At 48.4% G+C, this 16,873-nt stretch overlaps 3 protein-coding genes across 3 annotated transcripts; 2 read left to right on the top strand and 1 right to left on the bottom strand.

Moving 5' to 3' along the window:
• Positions 1-2,756: 2,756 nt before the first annotated feature.
• Positions 2,757-5,149, top strand: F5J12DRAFT_519539 (laccase). Its single transcript, XM_051739831.1, has 11 exons — positions 2,757-3,039; positions 3,103-3,154; positions 3,204-3,272; positions 3,326-3,560; positions 3,622-3,649; positions 3,698-4,445; positions 4,496-4,516; positions 4,566-4,714; positions 4,765-4,788; positions 4,837-4,904; positions 4,966-5,149. Exons 1-11 carry the CDS (start codon positions 2,870-2,872, stop codon positions 5,010-5,012), a joined length of 1,611 nt encoding a protein of 536 aa, XP_051602204.1. The 5' UTR covers positions 2,757-2,869; the 3' UTR covers positions 5,013-5,149.
• On the bottom strand, positions 4,966-10,288 carry F5J12DRAFT_519559 (uncharacterized protein). The gene is made up of 13 exons (XM_051739832.1): positions 10,169-10,288; positions 9,736-10,116; positions 9,466-9,674; positions 8,996-9,414; positions 8,000-8,933; positions 7,778-7,939; positions 7,330-7,722; positions 7,084-7,281; positions 6,726-7,026; positions 6,422-6,672; positions 6,070-6,359; positions 5,895-6,016; positions 4,966-5,842 (listed from the first exon to the last, which is right to left on the bottom strand). The coding sequence occupies exons 1-13, from the start codon at positions 10,242-10,244 to the stop codon at positions 5,343-5,345; spliced, it is 4,236 nt and encodes a 1,411-aa protein (XP_051602203.1). The 5' UTR covers positions 10,245-10,288; the 3' UTR covers positions 4,966-5,342.
• Positions 10,289-10,536: 248 nt separating this feature from the next.
• Positions 10,537-12,291, top strand: F5J12DRAFT_904461 (tryptophan synthase beta subunit-like PLP-dependent enzyme; the record flags this gene model as incomplete). The annotated part of the gene is made up of 5 exons (XM_051748528.1): positions 10,537-10,587; positions 10,638-11,219; positions 11,274-11,858; positions 11,956-12,032; positions 12,087-12,291. 5 exons carry the CDS (start codon positions 10,537-10,539, stop codon positions 12,289-12,291), a joined length of 1,500 nt encoding a protein of 499 aa, XP_051602202.1.
• Positions 12,292-16,873: the final 4,582 nt, after the last annotated feature.

Below are 16,873 nucleotides of genomic sequence, written 5' to 3'. Positions count from 1 at the left end.
ATTCCAGTGGTGTGTTAGAGGTTTCAGGCACGTTGGAATTTGTGCATCCACTGTGTTAACCCTCTTAAGTTGCCTATAACGTTTGTTACAGGTCGCACTTTAGCGTGACCCGCTGTCTTTCGTTGTCGACCAATCTCTGCCTATGTTCAAGTGTTGCGCGGCTCGCAGTACCTTCGCTGATCTCTGGGTGTCTCCTACGGCTCTCCTGGCGCATCTGCATTCATGTTTGCAGCTGTGCTAATTTCTCAACGCTGCCAGGTTGGCTACTGTCGGGCATCTTGTACAGATAGCAGACTTCATTGTCTCGACCATCATTGGAGGTAGGTAGCGTTGTCCATGTTCGTGTTTCCGATCTAACCGGTCGCACAACTGAAGTGGAACATTGAAAATGAAATGAAATGTGTTGCAGCTCGTTGAACATATGAAGAAAGAGCAGATGCTTGTCAAGGTCCATGAAACTCTCTTCTTTTTTCCCCCTTCATCCCGTCTTAAAAGTGGGTAGGTCAAGGATTTGACTAACGATATAATCTTGCTGAGTGTCTACTACATTCATCACGGTCGGAGGATTTGTTGGTGTTTACCCATGCCAAGGTTTGATGCCCGATGTGCGATGATCCGAGAATGGTATGCGATAGTCAATCTAGGGGACTTTCCAAGAGAAATAGGGTTGAAGAAAGGTCATCACTTTGTGACCCTAGAGGGGAAGACGACTGGATTTGGATTTACTGAGGCATATGCACCGGAGACAATTCTCCGACTGCTCATGCATGAGAGATATGGACCTTTCGTGCTCTTACTTACCAGCTAATTGCGTCACCTCAGCTTGCTGGTGATAGGAGATTCTATGCTACTAGTTTGATGTTCTTACGGTAGTAGATCGGTAAAATGCCTCACCGAGTCCGCTTACATAACAAACATTGAAAAGTTTGCGGGTGGCGATACCGTGAGAAGTTCCAGAAAAAGAAGTGCCACCAGCAAGCTGGGGGGCGAGCGTTCGAGTGGGCCCCTGCAGGGGCATCGCGAGGTCGCGGTTTGGGCGGGATGGTTTTTGGGGTGCCAAGAACTTCTGTTCACGTCCTACCTGTATTTACCTACCCTCTTAGCTAGCGAGAAGCAGCAGACATCAGGAAGCGAATAGATGGTTTAAACTTGTTTAAACCCGTCACTGACTGGTCCTGACCACGATTCCGTCATTTCCTGTCCCTTCGATGGAGCGGCTTTGCACCAGGAAATTTTGCCAGCGGAAGTGCCGGCCCGGAGAAAATTTCCGCAAGCAATATACCTATTGTTTTCACGCATAATTACATGGTCTATATATAGTGGCTTGCAGTAGGATCGAAACGGGTGCCAACGAATGGGCAAGGAGTTGTGTGCAGCTCGCACGTCGCCCGACCTTCGCTTTCTCCCACGCACGCCCACCGCTTATCATTAATAGCCAGCGGACAGCCAACAGTGACTGTGGCACAGCCACCTGCAAATATCTCGGAATAAACTAAAATAGATTTCCAGCAGCACCCTACATCTGAGGCCTTGAGGCCCCACAAGGATTGCCAATGGATGCAAAATATTTGTGCCACAAGGCGGGCATGAGCAGCGGTTGAAAAGCTTCTCCGCCCAGAATTACTGGGACTTTATTCTTAGATTCCAACATCGCATCATGGCGAAGTACAGTGACTCACGGGAAGACATGAAAACAAATTCGATCATGCGACTATGGCAAAGTGATCCTCGGGGACACATAAACTACACGAAAATAAGAGGTTTCTGCGTCATAAGATAGTCACCAAGTTTTGCATTGGCAACAGATGGAAAGGCTTCTCCGCCCAGAAGTGTTAGGACTCTACTTCCACGCATGCTACTCGGAAATTTAAAAGCGGTGCAGTGGCGGTGCATTCCGCATTTGGTAGGTACATAGTATCACTTGCGCTCGAGTCGAGAATCGGTTTCAAGTGCGACAAGCATACCCCGACACTGGTCGAAACATCGGCCCCTTTGAATATTGCAAACGTGGCATAGGACGTTACTCGCTTGGGGTGCTATATATCTCCATGGTTACAGCAAGGAGTATTCTCATCACGATACCGTATCGAATAACGAGAAATGTGCCACTGACGCTTGTACCTTTCATCCGTTGACGAATGTTTGCTTTGAACGTGGTTGTTAGATGCATTCCGACGCTTATGGGATACTCAAAGAACGAGGATGCTGCTTTTGGTGTCATCTCGCTTTCATCTCCCTCGTGGCATCTCTAACGCGAAAGCAAGTTTGCTCTACGCGGGAACTACGACACGTCCCGTCTGGAGACTGCGAGCATGGGCTTTCCATCATACGTTTTGGAAATGTCCTTCAGCTCATTGGAGAACCAAGGTTTTTTTCCTCGTCCTTCCCGAAGTTGTTGACGATACTTTTAAATTCTAATAATAAGTCGGAAGACCACAGCCTTCTAGGAACAATGTCAAAGGGCAGTCTTCCTCGTAGCACTCAGTGCTACCGTCCACGTAGCCGCGGTGTTGAATTTGCACAATCCACCGGTATTAGCAGGCTCATTAATTACCCCGAATACGTGGTAGCGTACTGCTGATTTCTAGTCAACGGACGACCGGCTCACCCTCAATTGCAGCGGAATTTCCTTTGGGGCCTAAATTCAGGAGGTTCCTGCTTGTGGTCTTCTCCGACAGGGTTTCCCTTGCCCGGCTTGATCCTGATTCTCTGGCATTAGATATTATGCGACGCGGCGGTAAGCACGCCGTTCTGGTTAGCGGTGCGGAGGATGGGGGGCCGATTTCCTGCTATCAGCTGACTATATAAAATCAGCTTCCCCCTACCCGGCTTGAGTATCCAGAGTACCCCGCTGTCGCGCAAACCTCAGATGCCCGGATACTTTGCATTCGTATTTGCTATCCTATTAGGTGTGCGTGCTGCTTCCACTGAGGCGAAGGAGCTCGCTCGCATATATCCACGGTCAAGCAATGTTTTGGGTCCATCTTCCCAGCTTTTCCTTACGAACGGAGTCGTCTCCCCAGATGGGTTCACGAGGTCGTAAGTTCGATGTTCATTTTTGTAACTCGTCTGCTGAGTTGATTTTGACACTTGTGCGGCCAGTGCCGTTCTTGCTGGCGGATCTTTCCCTGCACCCTTAATCCAAGCTCAGAAGGTGCATTTTCACCCAGCGCCCGAACCATGTGTGGCTGACCAGACACTAGGGCGATGACTTTACCATCAACGTGGTTAACCAACTCGTGGACGAATCCATGCCGATAGATACCAGTGTTGTGAGTGTTCTACAACGTCTGCATCTCATGGGTTTTGTATGACCATGTCGTAGCACTGGCATGGTATTTCCCAACTTGAAACGAATTGGGCGGACGGGACGTCTTATATTACGCAATGTCCGATTCCTGCGAACCGGTCCTTCGTGTATCAGTTTAATGCCGGCAGTCAAACGGGTACATACTGGTATCATTCACACTATTCCACTCAGTACTGCGATGGCTTGAGGGGCCCTCTTGTCATCTACGATCCAGATGATCCTCTCGGAGACACGTATGACGTGGATGATGGTTAGTACGCCAGTTTCATTCGAGAACTGAAATGCTGAATTTGAACATAACGTTGAAAAAGAGACGACTGTCATCACTCTGGCTGACTGGTACGTCAGTCGCACTGACCAGACATGGCTTCTCTAACCTCTCTCAAGGTACCATAATTCTTCGATCGAGCTTGGCGCAATCTCCACGCAGGTTTTTCCGGACTCCACAGTCATTAATGGACTGGGTCGATACTCTGGTGGTCCCTCCTCCCCTTTAGCCGTTATTAACGTTGAAGAGGGAAAGCGGTACCGGTTTCGGATCGTCGGACTGTCTTGTGCTTCTTGGTTCAACTTCACTATTGATGGTCATAATATGACTATCATTGAAGCAGATGGAATCGAGACAGAACCGATGGTCGTTGACTCCTTACCTGTTTTTCCCGGCCAGCGTTATTCTGTTGTGGTAACTGCCAACCAAGCGGTTGGCAATTACTGGATTCGTGCTTCAGCGGACTTGCTTAATAGGACTTTCGAAGGCGGGCTGAATTCGGCAATTCTGAGGTACGAAGGTGCAGCCGATGAAGATCCGACTACGGAAGAAGGACCTTATGATCTCGACTTTAATCAAAGCATCCTCACTACTCTGGACAGTGCTGGTGTGCCTGGTACACCTGAAGTAGGGAAAGCGGATGTCAATATCAACCTTATTCCCGGCCATATTGGCGCACTCTTCAACATAAATAATGTATCCTTTGTGGATCCAACCGTTCCGGTCCTTCTGCAAATCCTCAGCGGGGCGACACACGCGTCACAGTTGTTACCTGCTGGCAGCATATACGAGCTACCTCACAACAAGGTCATTGAGTTGAGTTTTCCGGCTACGGATAACTTGACCAATGGCGCAGTCGGTGGTCCGGTAAGTATGTCCGAGCTCGATGAACGTCCACCTGACACGCCCCTTAATAGCATCCCATGCACTTGCACGGTGTGCGTATCTCTGCTTAGTGTCATGTGCAAAGAATCTAACCTATCGTAGCATAGGTTTTGGGTTATCAGATCGGCAGGCAACAGTTCCTACAATTTTGACCACCCAGTAATGCGGGATACGGTGTCGATGGGCACGCAAGGTGACAACGTGACCATTCGTTTCGTCACAGATAATCCAGGTCCATGGTTCTTCCACTGGTGAGCGCGCGTCGTCATTTTATCCTCACACGCCTAACCATATTTCATAGCCATATCGATTGGCATTTGCATCAGTAAGAGAAATATTTCGGCTGTACCGCGTCGTATTGACAGTTTCCTAGCGGTTTTGCGGTGGTAATGGCAGAAAGCCTTTCAGAGGCCGCTATCGAGCAGGGCAACGCTGTACCGCGTGAGTCGCGTGTTGTTGATCTGATCCTCAACGTTGCAAATTTTTCTCATGCGTCTCTCAGAGGATTGGAAGTCTTTATGCCCTGCCAATCTGACCTCGAGCAGCTAGTCCTCGTTGAGGGTTCAGTTAACTTATACCTATTTCCCTTGTGCCGCATGATTCTTTTGCAGCGTGGTTTAAAGCTAGATAATGCAAACACATGGTAATCCTCGCATGTAAATGGACAGTGAATCCGTTCGTGGCTTAAATACGGATACTGCAGAGTACCAGGAATGGGAATCATATCAATAGATGCGATGGTATGGCATGCTTTCCCTCGCAACGGGAGTGTTTAAAGGCGAATCGATACACGTAGTGCAACAGTCGTGAACAGGGCAGAACAATGAAAGCAACAGGAAAACTATTAGTAACAATAATCATAACTATGCCAATAAATGTCTATAGCCGTGCGCGCTTTCTCCTGATAATGAATTCGTTCATCGTATTCTGGGCTTGGGATGTCTCTTCTTCAACACCTACATCCTCTATACTTTGGCGTTCCCCAGCTGTTTCTGACTCTTCGACCTCCATTTCCTCTGAACGCCGTCGCTTTCGTGTCCACTCATTCCCATTAGTCGGGATTGCTACCTCCATCGTAGTCCGTGAGTTCATAGGGGTTTTTACAGGAGACTCCGTTTCACGGTTCCCTGGCTGGGGTTTACCTCTGGGTGTGGCCTGTGTTTCATCTTCCTGTGACACGGACGGAGGTACCTCGTGTTCAGACTGTTCTGTTGGAGAGGGCGAACGGCGAACCGGCCTTCGCCGTGGACGGGGCCGACTGGATGGAGCAGCATCTTCCACAGGTTCCACTTCGAACCGCGGTTCAAGCTGTGGTTCAGGCTCACTCTCTTCCGAGTCCGTGACGCCAGTTGCGCCTTTCGCTTTCCGTCCTTTCCCGCCTGTGCGTGCATCATATCAGCTGTGAAGTGCAAATGAGAAACTTGATCCTACCTTTCCCCTTTGTCAGAATCGAATTCAGCCTCTTTTCGTACATTCTTTGGGGTTCCCATAGCTTGGACGCTGGTGGAATCTCAATTTTGCACTGTGCAAAAGACTGGTCCATGTGCGCTTTGCTGCCAAGTTAAGTCAGTGACACAGAAAAGGTATATATGTTCTGCAATCTTACATCGATAACGCGTCTCTGCTCTCCACAGACTTCAACAAGGCCGCCAGAACTTTGAAGAACAACAAGGCGTTGCCCTTTTGCTTCATATTCTTATTTGCGTCCAAGGTTGAGATGCGCTTGATAATCCACGTCAGTAAGGTCGTGTGCATCTTGACGATACATTGGCTGTCGAGTTTACGGACTACGGCGAGTTGAGCACCACGAATCATGAACGTTGATGCTAGCTGCTTCGCCAAACCGACAGAGCAATCTTCATTGCGCACGACGGAGTCGAGTAAGAGGCCAAATGACTTGGAATTACCACATCGTTGAGCATCGAGAGTGGCAAATGTCACAACAGCAGACAACACACCTCTTTGAGGGCCCGGGTAACAACATCAACGACAACTTCACCGTTGTCATTGTACATGCCTTCGTCTCGAAGAACGTCCACGATAACCTTCGTACAAAGGTCGAAGACAGGTCCTAAACGACCGTAATGTGCCAGAAGTACCGCGCCATGCCTGACATGCACAGCACCCGCACGGATAGCTCGGAGAAACGGCGAGATAGTCGCTACAAATTGATATTCCTGCTCAAGCGGCGCCTTCGAAGCAGGTTGACCTAATGCAAGATCCGTCAGCGTCTTCCGTGAGGGTACCGGTTTAAAGACCCACTCCGTTCTGGTGTTTTCGACTGAGTTTTTCTGCGGTCCTTGCTCTTTACATTCTTTACGGGGCGTACATCCTCCTGGTCGTCAGAGCTATCATCCTTCTCCGTTAGTTCCTCGGCTGGCCTTTCGTCTTCAAGTAGTTCTGCATATTGTTCGATTGTAGCCTGGATGAACCCCGCGCAGCGATATTGCACCTCATCATCGAGCTGAAGGGCAAGTACCTCCGTTGGAAGCCGTTGCCCATCCTCTGCGGCGGCCAGTGTAGGGCAGAACAGAATATACAGATTCATAAGGTTTTGAAACGCCTATGTATGAGTTGGTTTGGTTGAAGAAAATGGGTATGAAATAGCTGAAACACTCACAGCTCGCTTAACACCTTCCGCAGTGTTAGATTGTGTCCCGATGGCATATTCGATAAGTCTCTCCAATAATGAATCCCGCTGCACGCGCAGCGTTTCACGTAATTTTTTGTTGTCTGCCGCCTCATTCTTGGCGTCTAGTAGGCCTCGTGCCTTCCACATAATGTGCAGTCCAAGTAAATGAAGACCTTGCTCGATCATCTGTCGTCGATCAGACACAGTTAGTGCCAAAGTAGACTTCAAGCTCACCCGTTCCTCTTCTTTGTACCCCAAGCGGCCACGCTCTACCAACGCAGAGACGATATCCCATGCGCTACTCTGCTTACCACCCTCATCCTCTTCCATCCATGAGGAAAGGTCACGCGAGCCAGCCAATACGCACATCCGTGTACAAACGGCCGCAAGCGCTATTACTTCGTCCTCATTGAACGATGCAACTTCGATCTCCTCACGGCCAGCAACCGCATCTCGAAGCTGGGATGCTAAGTCGTCTTCTAATTCGAGAATCTTGGTGTTATTTGTGTTTGCCAATGACGTTGCGCTGAGTAGATGGCGGATCGTGGAAACAGCCCTGGTGAGGACGGTCTGGGAGGAGTGTGACAGAAACTGCTTGATGACGTCGTCCCACAGCGCAGCATATGCCTGTCATCAAACGATATTGCATTAGCGTGAGAGGGAAGAACTATGTAGTACCTACATTGATCATTCGCATTTCCAGGTACAAGTCGAGATTCATTAATGGGGGAATCGACAAAACGTCGGATATACGCTTCTCATCGGTTTGATATTTGATGAAGAGTCGAGGAAGTCCCTTCATCAGAGCGCGAGTCACATCGGACGTCACGGCCTCTTCCTCTCCCTGGAATGCCACGCAGCTGAGCTCACGACTTTTCGTGACGCATAAAAAAACTGCACAAACCTTCTTCCCGCTCGCCGCCACCGCCTTTGCACGACGCAGAGATGCCACAAGTACTTCCAATAACACACTTTCCTCCACCTCTTCTAGCCGCCATGATGGGTCCACCGTATTGCTTGCACTTTCGACGAGTGAGTCAGGGCCATCGATATCGTCGTCCTTTCCCCCTGCCGAATGATCAAGTAGCAGGACTTCCAAAATTTCTTCCCAGTCGCCGACAGCGTCCACTTCGCCCCAAAGTGCTTCCACGGCAAGCGCTATCCGGCTTCTCGGATCTGCTCCAGTCATATAGGGCGGGTGCACGCGCTGCCTTGTAACGACCCCACTCTCACCAGACAAAACACTTTCCTCTTCCATGCTCTCCGACGTGCGATCCAGAGCCTTCCCCCATTTCACCAGTAACATCGCAAGGACCTTCACACCGACTCTTGCCTTGACTTTATCGCTGGCTTTACTCTTGCCTTTGCTTGTTGTTGCGGCCATCCGTTCTTCCACAAGTTCTGCCCATACGCCCGCTACGAACACCGCGATAGCACGCCGCACACGCGCTTCTGTGTCAAACACGAGTAGACATACTCGTTCTCGTTCCTCATCCTCGAGAAGTCCGTGCCCGTCAATCGCACTTAGTACACTGATTACGGCCGTGCGCACGCCAAGCTCGGTATCGCCTCCTGCTATCTCGAGCAGACGAGGCTTGAAGCGTTCCGTAAAGTGAGTGAGCGAGCTAACATACTCCGACTGAGCATAGACGGCATTGAGAGCACGCGCGGCTTCCATACGAACGGGAGTGCTTAAGTCGGAAAGGACCCAGCCGACGTACCGAAGATATGATGTATCAAGGAAATGTGCTGGGTAGTAGGTGAACCAAGCACCTAATGCTTTCACACACTCAGCACGAATATTCGGATCGAGGTCGCGGTATCTGTGGACAAACACACTATCTTGAAATCAGTACACCGACATACAATAGACGCCAGATGAGCTAGAAGACTGACATACCCATCGACAATTTCCTTAAGGTACTCTGCGAGGGCGGCACGGCGTTTCCGCACCGCCGCAACCTTATCTTCCAAATCCTTCTCACGAACTCCACTAGCTTTGTTGCTTGCCTTGCGTTTGCGCTCACCTTCCCGTTGCCTCCCGAGAATCTCTGCTTCTTTCTCGACAGCGGCTGCAACTTGAGAGAGGGCAGTCTCTAATTCGAGCGCCACGACGGTTGCAGTGTGCCGGAAAGAACGGATTTGGGACGAAGACATGGCAACTACCCATGTTTGGAGAGTCGTCATGAGGTCAGAAGTGTAAAGAGTGCCCAGTTCCGCCGCCGCCAAGACGATTCGCTCTATCAGTTCTGAAAGCGACGCACGAAAGCGCTTGAAGGCAGGAAGTTTCGACGTTAGCGGGTATGTAGGAGAGTTTTCCTGGAAATTTTTGTAAGACAGTTCGGTATAATGTGCACCCGAAGTTCCTACTTGTTTAAGACCTTCGGTGAATGTGTCAAGTGTGTCGACTACACCGTCATAGTCAACGACTTGATCAGCATCGACCGAATCATTACACCCGCATGCACGTAAAATACAGTTTATCAGCTGTGCTTGTGCTGGCCCTGAATCTCGCGACAGCGCATCAAGGAAATCCTCTGCGGTAGATTGCAATGCCGCGGAGGGGTTAAGGATGGCATCTGAGATTGGATGCTCGAGCGTCAGCTCTTCGTTTTCCCTCAAAGCAACCACATTGCGCACTAAATAAGGGGTTATCCGTTGATATGTTAGCTTCGGTTGTTAATTTTGCGATATCGAAGTCGCCATTGGCGGCCTTGGGCTTGTGGGCTTTTAGTCGAGGTCCTTTCTTGACCTTTGTGGCCCTTGTTCCAACCGATTTGATTGTTTTGGGCTTCTTTGGAGGCGGTGGACCTCTTGCTTTGACATTACCTTTGCGTGTGGCAGCTGGAAGTTTCTGCTTGGTCACCGGTGCACTGAACTCCGGTTCATCGTCACTCTCGTCTCCTGCGACAGAATCCTCCTCGTCTTCATCTTGTACCTTGTCGGCATCATCCAACTCCGAGAGGTCCATTAATTCGTTCTCTATGTCTGCCCTCTTCCGTTTGCTGGGAGACTGGCTGGCTGTAACATATAGAGGTCAGCTCGGCAGTTGACTGATGCGATTGAGACGTACTTGATACGAAGTGTTTCACCTGCTTTCTATCGCGCTGAGAGCGACGGGGTGCTGTGGAATCCTGCAAGTCTGCCATGACCAGTGGCCAAGGAGCAATACAGGAGGGGAGTGAACGCGACGTCGCGCCTTGTCACACTATTTGTCACGGTTTTCGAAGCGCGTCAAATATAATTTCGTGCAAAACCTGCCATATACGGTCGGAATCTTAGACGGATATTTTCACTGCCACTTCTCGGCAGTAAGTTGCCAAAAACGGATTACAGATCATCAATGAGGAGTGGCAGCCAGAGATTTCATACCGGGTCCATCACCACCGCCATCGCCTGTGGTAGCAACGAGGATCTGTAGCTGAGGGCACTACCAGCACGATGAAGTACTTTTCTACTCGAGGAGGTGACGAGGAGCTTTCTTTTGAAGAGGTTACTGCTACTTCCAATTATCTATCTATCTCCAACTCACTGTTCGGCAGGTCGTCCTCGCCGGCCTCGCGCCAGACGGCGGCTTGTACATCCCCGCAGAAATCCCCAAGCTCCCAGAAAACTGGGAGAACGATTGGTCCAAGCTGTCCTACCAGGACCTCGCCGTCGCCATCCTTTCCCTCTTCATTTCCCCTTCGGAGATCTCCCGCGAGGAAATCACCCAGCTCGTATACAGCACCTATGCATACCCTCAGAAATTTAGGGATCCCCTCATCACTCCGCTAGTATCTCTGTCAGAAAAACTCTACATACTTGAACTCTTCCATGGCCCAACCTACGCCTTCAAAGACCTTGCCCTACAGCTCGTCGGAAATCTCTTCGAGTTCTTCCTCCGCAGGCGGAACATGCGCAAAGCTCCAAGAGAACGTGCAGAACGGCTCACAGTTCTTGGTGCAACGAGCGGAGACACAGGAAGTGCGGCAATATATGGCCTTCGTAACAAGGCTAACATATCCATCTTCATTCTCTTCCCTCGTGGTCGAGTGTCCGAAATTCAGGAGGCACAGATGACGACTGTTATGGATGAAAATGTCCACAATGTCAGGGTTGCAGGCACATTTGACGATTGTCAGGTCAGGTTACTTGACGTTTCCCATGCAGACGCTTACATTCTCCCAACCAAACAGGATATTGTGAAAACGCTCTTCTCAGACAAGGAGTTCAACGAACGACACTCTCTCGCAGCCGTCAACTCTATCAACTGGGCCCGCATCCTCGTCCAGATTGTCTACTACTTCTCTGCCTACTTCCAACTGAAGAACTCCCTCGCTAGTACTGGGACAACGATAAATCCGGACGTTCAGTTTGTAGTCCCCACCGGCAACTTTGGTGACGTTCTCGCGGGGTACTACGCGAAACGCATGATGTTGCCCATGCGCAAACTCGGCATCGCAACCAATGCAAATGACATCCTTACTCGGTTCTGGGAAACAGGAAGGTACGCAAAGATAGACCCCTCAACGGGTTTAGGAGTCAAGGAGACTCTAAGCCCTGCGATGGATATTACTGTATCAAGCAATTTTGAGCGACTATTGTGGTACCTGGCATACCAGACATCGTCACCTGGCGACCCTACAAGGCGCGTAACGGCATGTAAGACAGTATCCAGGTGGATGGAAGCAGTGAAAAAGGAGGGCGAAATGGTGGTACCTGATGAAGTGCTCCAAGCAGCAAGAGAGGACTTCGTTGCCAAAAAAGCAGATGACGAGCAGGTAGGGGTTTTTTTTCCTATCGCGGGCTACTCTACACAAATATTGATGATGACTTCGTTTTGTTAGATAACAAATGCTATTGTGAAATACTACAAAGGGATCTCCCTCTTACATTCCGGATCCGCACACAGCTGTCGGCCTTCACGTGGCAGATTCATTTGCAAGGACAGAAAAGTGGGCATGTTCATGCATGTATGCTCAACTCCTCCCTAACTTTTTTCTTAGTAGCGTGGAGCCAGTCGTCCAGGTCGTCCTGGCGACCGCCCACCCAGCCAAATTCTCCGCAGCCGTGAACCAAGCCTTAGGAACGGCGGACGGATTCGATTTCGATCGCGATGTACTTCCAGATGATTTCCGCGACTTCTTGGCGCGGGAGCGCCGCGTCATAGACGTGGTACCGCCCAGATGCGGAGCTCCTTCAGATTACCATTGAAAAAGTTGCCCAGGAAAAGGGTTATTGATCGAGTGTGTACGGTGTTCCAACGAAAACTAGAGCATTCTGTGTAGGAAATCAAACGATTAGGGTAGACTCAACGCGCTGCAAAAGGTTTTACGTCGCGAGATCATTGGAAAACGTCCTGCAGGAGTCAAGAAGCGGTTATGAAGCATCGCTTCAATTTCCTATTGCCATGCTCGATGACCGTGAGCCCGAAAGGAACTGGAAGGTAAAGATTCCGCTCATTACACTGCCAGTAACCTGCTGAATACCACCATGGCATACTAGACTAAGCTGAGTGAACATGACACCCCTGCGCCGCATTACCGTGAAAGACACAGCAAAGAAAACTACGGTCACCACTTCTTTACACCAATGTGGTATGCAACCTCTTTGTTTGTTCACCTGTCTGAGTATGTGGGCGAAACCTCGATAGAAAGAATGGCATCTGGATGCTTGGTATATACAAGTGCCATTGAATTTAGCACTTGAGACAACATCAGTGTACAAAGGTTGGAAAAAATTCGAGTCTGAAAAAACAAACTCAATTCGGAGCGAGGTAAATCAAGCATGGAAACAATACCTATTTCGGAGACGATGATATGTGCGTGACGGTGGTTAGTGAGTGTTACATGACCCGACATACGCTGATGGTGAACGGGGCGGTCTGGGCGTACACGACAGCAGAGTCACTAATTTGCATAGAAAAGTTAGTGATGCACAGTTGCTGGGGAGGCTAACATATTACCTGAGATCGACTGCCTTGATGGTGTAAAGGTCCCTAGTTGAAATCAAAACATATCCGAGATACAATCGACAAGGTAGCAATGAACGTGCGTTGCATCTTGAACTACGGGCAGAGTGACTGTTGTCGAGAGTAATGCGGTCGCCACATTAGTTTCAAGAGTATAGACGGCAGAATCAACCATCAACAAGGTGAAAATTGTAGGACCGCCGAGCACAGATATCCAAACTAATGTAAGTTGCTGGCCACTCACTGCACCACCGGGGGTCACGAGGCTGAGGGCAGCTACTATGGGAAGGGCAACAACTGTGAGGCTGCATCGAAAAGCTAGACTTTGTATTGAATGAAACGTTGAAATGTTTCCCAAACGATTCTCTGGAAATGATATGTATGATTCGAGCCTTGAGGCCAGCTTGGCATGACAGCGATGAGTTACCAGATCGTGATGCCCGCATCCTGGATTCCAGCGTGTCTCAGAGTTGTTTGTCTTGCGTGACGAAGGAGGGGGATGAAATTGGGCACTTTGGATTATTGACCTACGATCCAACTCCTTGCTCAGCCGCTCAGCGAATGTAATAAGTGCTGCGGGGCGTAGAGTAGCGCACTGCATGTCATACATGGTGGATATCAGGCAAGGACTTTGGCTAAGGAAAGACAGAATTGTACCACAAGCTTAGCTGATCTCACATGATAATTTTGCTATACAACTCAACTGTCTGCCTGACAGTGTCATCAGGAAATTAACAAAGTACTATCCATACTTATTTTAGCACCAATTGTCAAATAAGCACAGATAGTGCCATGACTTATTTAGGTAGATCCTTCACCCATCTGGGCTTTTTTGCCTTTTTGCTTAATGACTTTTTTGACTTATTTGTATTATTCTACTATCCATGCTATCCATGGCATGTTGTTTGTGTTATACATACCTACCTTTTTCATTATTTTAATTGGTCATGCACTTGTCAGGTTAGAAACACAATAGGTATTGAGAGCAGAGGAGTACCAAACATTAAATGAATGTAGAAATTGTAGTTGCAAGTTGGGGATGACAGAAGGTGATAGCAAAGTGGCTATGAACATGAATTGATGCAGATTAGAGAGTGGTGATAATGACTGGTTTGAAGGAGGGGGAAGAAGGGCACATGCAAAAAAAAAAAAACTGTGGATGCATGATGTAGGAAAAGTCCAAGTAGCTGTATAATACAAGCTAGATGGCTTAGATAACAACAATAAAAATGAAGGGAATGAATTGCTTGTCCCAAGGGATTCCTGGACTGTCAAAACTAGAAGGTGAGACTCAGTGCTTTGTAGCAGTAGTGATTCATGGCATGCATGGTGTGGTCCATGGAGTGGTACTGTTATGCCTTGCTCAGGGGCCTTTCCTTTTTCAACTTTTCATGGTCACATGCATCATGTGCCTGGTCATGTCTCTCATTGTCATCACCATCCTAGGGGCTTGAATGCTCCAAGGGACTTACAGATCTCCCACTGTCACATGGTATTTCCAATACCTGTTGAGACCATGCTTCCCCTTTGATCTGGTATTCCGCTGCCCCTCTCTGATGGACAACATGTCTCCTTCTTGTTCCTAATGACTCATTTATGTTGTCTAGGTTGTTGTACTATAGCTCTGGTGTCAGGCTCCTAGCTGTGCACATTGATTGCTGCAGCTGGTATAGCCATTGTTGCCTCTCTACCCCCATCATATGACACCAGTATGACTCCCCTTTCTTTATTTATTTGTCTGATTGTATCATTGATTACTGCAGATATGCATCGTGACTGTTATGGTACTTGTACTTAGGGGTATATAAACCTATATACTCTGTCCTGTATCTGCAGTTTTTCGATAGCTTGCAACTCAGCTAACTTCCTTCTCTTTTGTCCTTGTTCTCTCTCCATGCTGACTACCTTAGGCAGATTGCCAGAAGACAGAACCTTTGTTGGACCTCAGAGATAACTGAGCCATAGGGGTTACTAACATGTTCAGCCTGTAGGACTCCCCCTCACATGTACTTCATGCCTATTCCATTTGAAGAAGTCACCACACTCAGGGCATAACAAAATTGAAAAACTCAGCACAGCTTTTGGGACTCGTCAACCTCTTCGCAAAAGTCTACTCATCCCTGGTTACTGAACTTCAACAAACCATCTTATTCTAAAGAAGGCTCATTGGTCTCCCTCAGTGTAAAGACTAACTCACCTTCATTGCGCTACTTGAACAAAATTGAGAAGCATCCCTCCACTCTCAATCAAATCCACTGCTCTACAGGCAGCCACTAGGCTTTAATAGATCACCTCCCTAGAGCTTGCTCTTGTGTCTCCCTACACATAAAGTCACTTGAGCACAATCCACCTCTACACTGACAGGTTTCTTTCGAGAAATAAATCCTCCCTCAGCCTTCATTATCACTTCTTGTTAAAGTGTCTAACCCACAGAAGTTGAGACCACCAGTCCCTCCTCAACCTAATCCCCTTGGGCTTGGAAGGAATCCTCCTTTACTGCCCATCCCTTCAGGATGACTTGGTCCCTTGGTTATCTTATCTGTCCCAATTTAGGGATTCAGAAGTCGCACTTAGTTCAGAAGAAGATGATGATCAGAAGTCCAAGACTTCTTTCGGATCAGTCCTCAAAGAAGAACAAGAAGCTCACAAATCACCCAAGATGTCCATGACACTCGGTCATGGAGAGTCAGCTCCTGAGATGCCTACAAGGACCTTCTCGGAAGAGGAGCTGAGAGAAAGGTTGGAATCCCAACAGCTCGCTATGGCAGAGGAGCTCCATAGAGCTATGCATGCCAGGAGTAGCGACCCATTTCCAACAGGAACACCTATGGACTCAGCATTACATGATTGGTATCAGAGAAATTTTGGAAAGGTAATTCCCCCAGAGGTCCCCATTGGTGGGTCCAGTAAGGGTAAGGCCCCAGCTGATCCTGATGACATGTACGATTGCTGCCCACCCAATGGAGGTCAGGAGTTTAATGTCAGGCATCCCAGAGAATATGATGGAAGCCACAATGGGCTTCAGACCTGGGTTATGCAGGTTGAAGGTTACTTGAACCTGAACAAGCATGTTTACAACTTGGAGTCACTCAAGATTTCATTCGTGCTCACATATATGACCAAAGGAGTGGCAGTTTTGTTTGCCAAGAACTATCAAAATGAAAACAAGTTGCTTGATGGTACCATCTATTATACCGACACCTTTCAAAGGTTCGTAGAAAGGTTAAAGGCAACTTTCGAGTCTGGTGACCAAACTGCACTGGCGATACTTCACCTTTCGGACATCAAACAAGAAAAGTGCAAACTTGAAGCTTACATAGCTGAGTTCACTGGGCTTGTTAACAAGGCTCAACTTAAAGAAGAATCATGTGAAGCAGGGATCTTCTTCAGAAAAGGATTGCAGAAAGAATATTGTGATTGGATTCTCAATTCTGGACACACCCCTTCCATGGTCATAGAGTGGATACAGTGCATGGGAGAAGCAAAAACTGTGATCGCTATGAAGCATATCCTAGAAGGGAAGGAATCTTGGTATGAATGGAAATTCATTCATTACCACAGAGGTTCTCAAGATCCTGATGTGATGGACATTGACAAATGTAAATGGAACATTAGACATTCCAGTTTGGAAATTAAATGCTTCAATTGTGGAGCCAATGGTCACTACAAGCATGACTGTAAAATCAAGGTCAAGCAACAACTTTCCAATGTTCACATTGTCCTCTTGGAGGATGGAACGAAGACCACTTATGTCAGAGATCATGAGGTGAATGAATCGGAAAAGAAGTTGTTGGGTTTTTAAAGGGGACTGATGAATCTCCTGCA

Source organism: Pisolithus orientalis, assembly GCF_024613125.1.
Source record: "Pisolithus orientalis strain OTSU chromosome Unknown F5J12scaffold_7, whole genome shotgun sequence".
Classification (NCBI taxonomy): Eukaryota; Fungi; Basidiomycota; class Agaricomycetes; order Boletales; family Pisolithaceae; genus Pisolithus; species Pisolithus orientalis.
The sequence above is the reverse complement of the archived record's forward strand: the minus strand, read 5'-3'. Positions and strand labels throughout refer to the sequence as shown.

Bases quoted from the DNA above. Each gene is read 5' to 3' on its own strand.
- F5J12DRAFT_519559 (XM_051739832.1), bottom strand. From the start codon at position 10,244: ATGGCAGACTTGCAGGATTCCACAGCACCCCGTCGCTCTCAGCGCGAT. The intron at 7,723-7,777 runs GTAGGTACTACA...GTTTGATGACAG, and splicing joins TGGAAATGCGAATGATCAAT to GCATATGCTGCGCTGTGGGA. The intron at 6,017-6,069 runs GTAAGATTGCAG...TTAACTTGGCAG, and splicing joins AGCAGAGACGCGTTATCGAT to CAAAGCGCACATGGACCAGT.
- F5J12DRAFT_519539 (XM_051739831.1), top strand. From the start codon at position 2,870: ATGCCCGGATACTTTGCATTCGTATTTGCTATCCTATTAGGTGTGCGT. The intron at 3,040-3,102 runs GTAAGTTCGATG...TTGTGCGGCCAG, and splicing joins CCAGATGGGTTCACGAGGTC to TGCCGTTCTTGCTGGCGGAT. The intron at 3,561-3,621 runs GTTAGTACGCCA...ACGTTGAAAAAG, and splicing joins CACGTATGACGTGGATGATG to AGACGACTGTCATCACTCTG.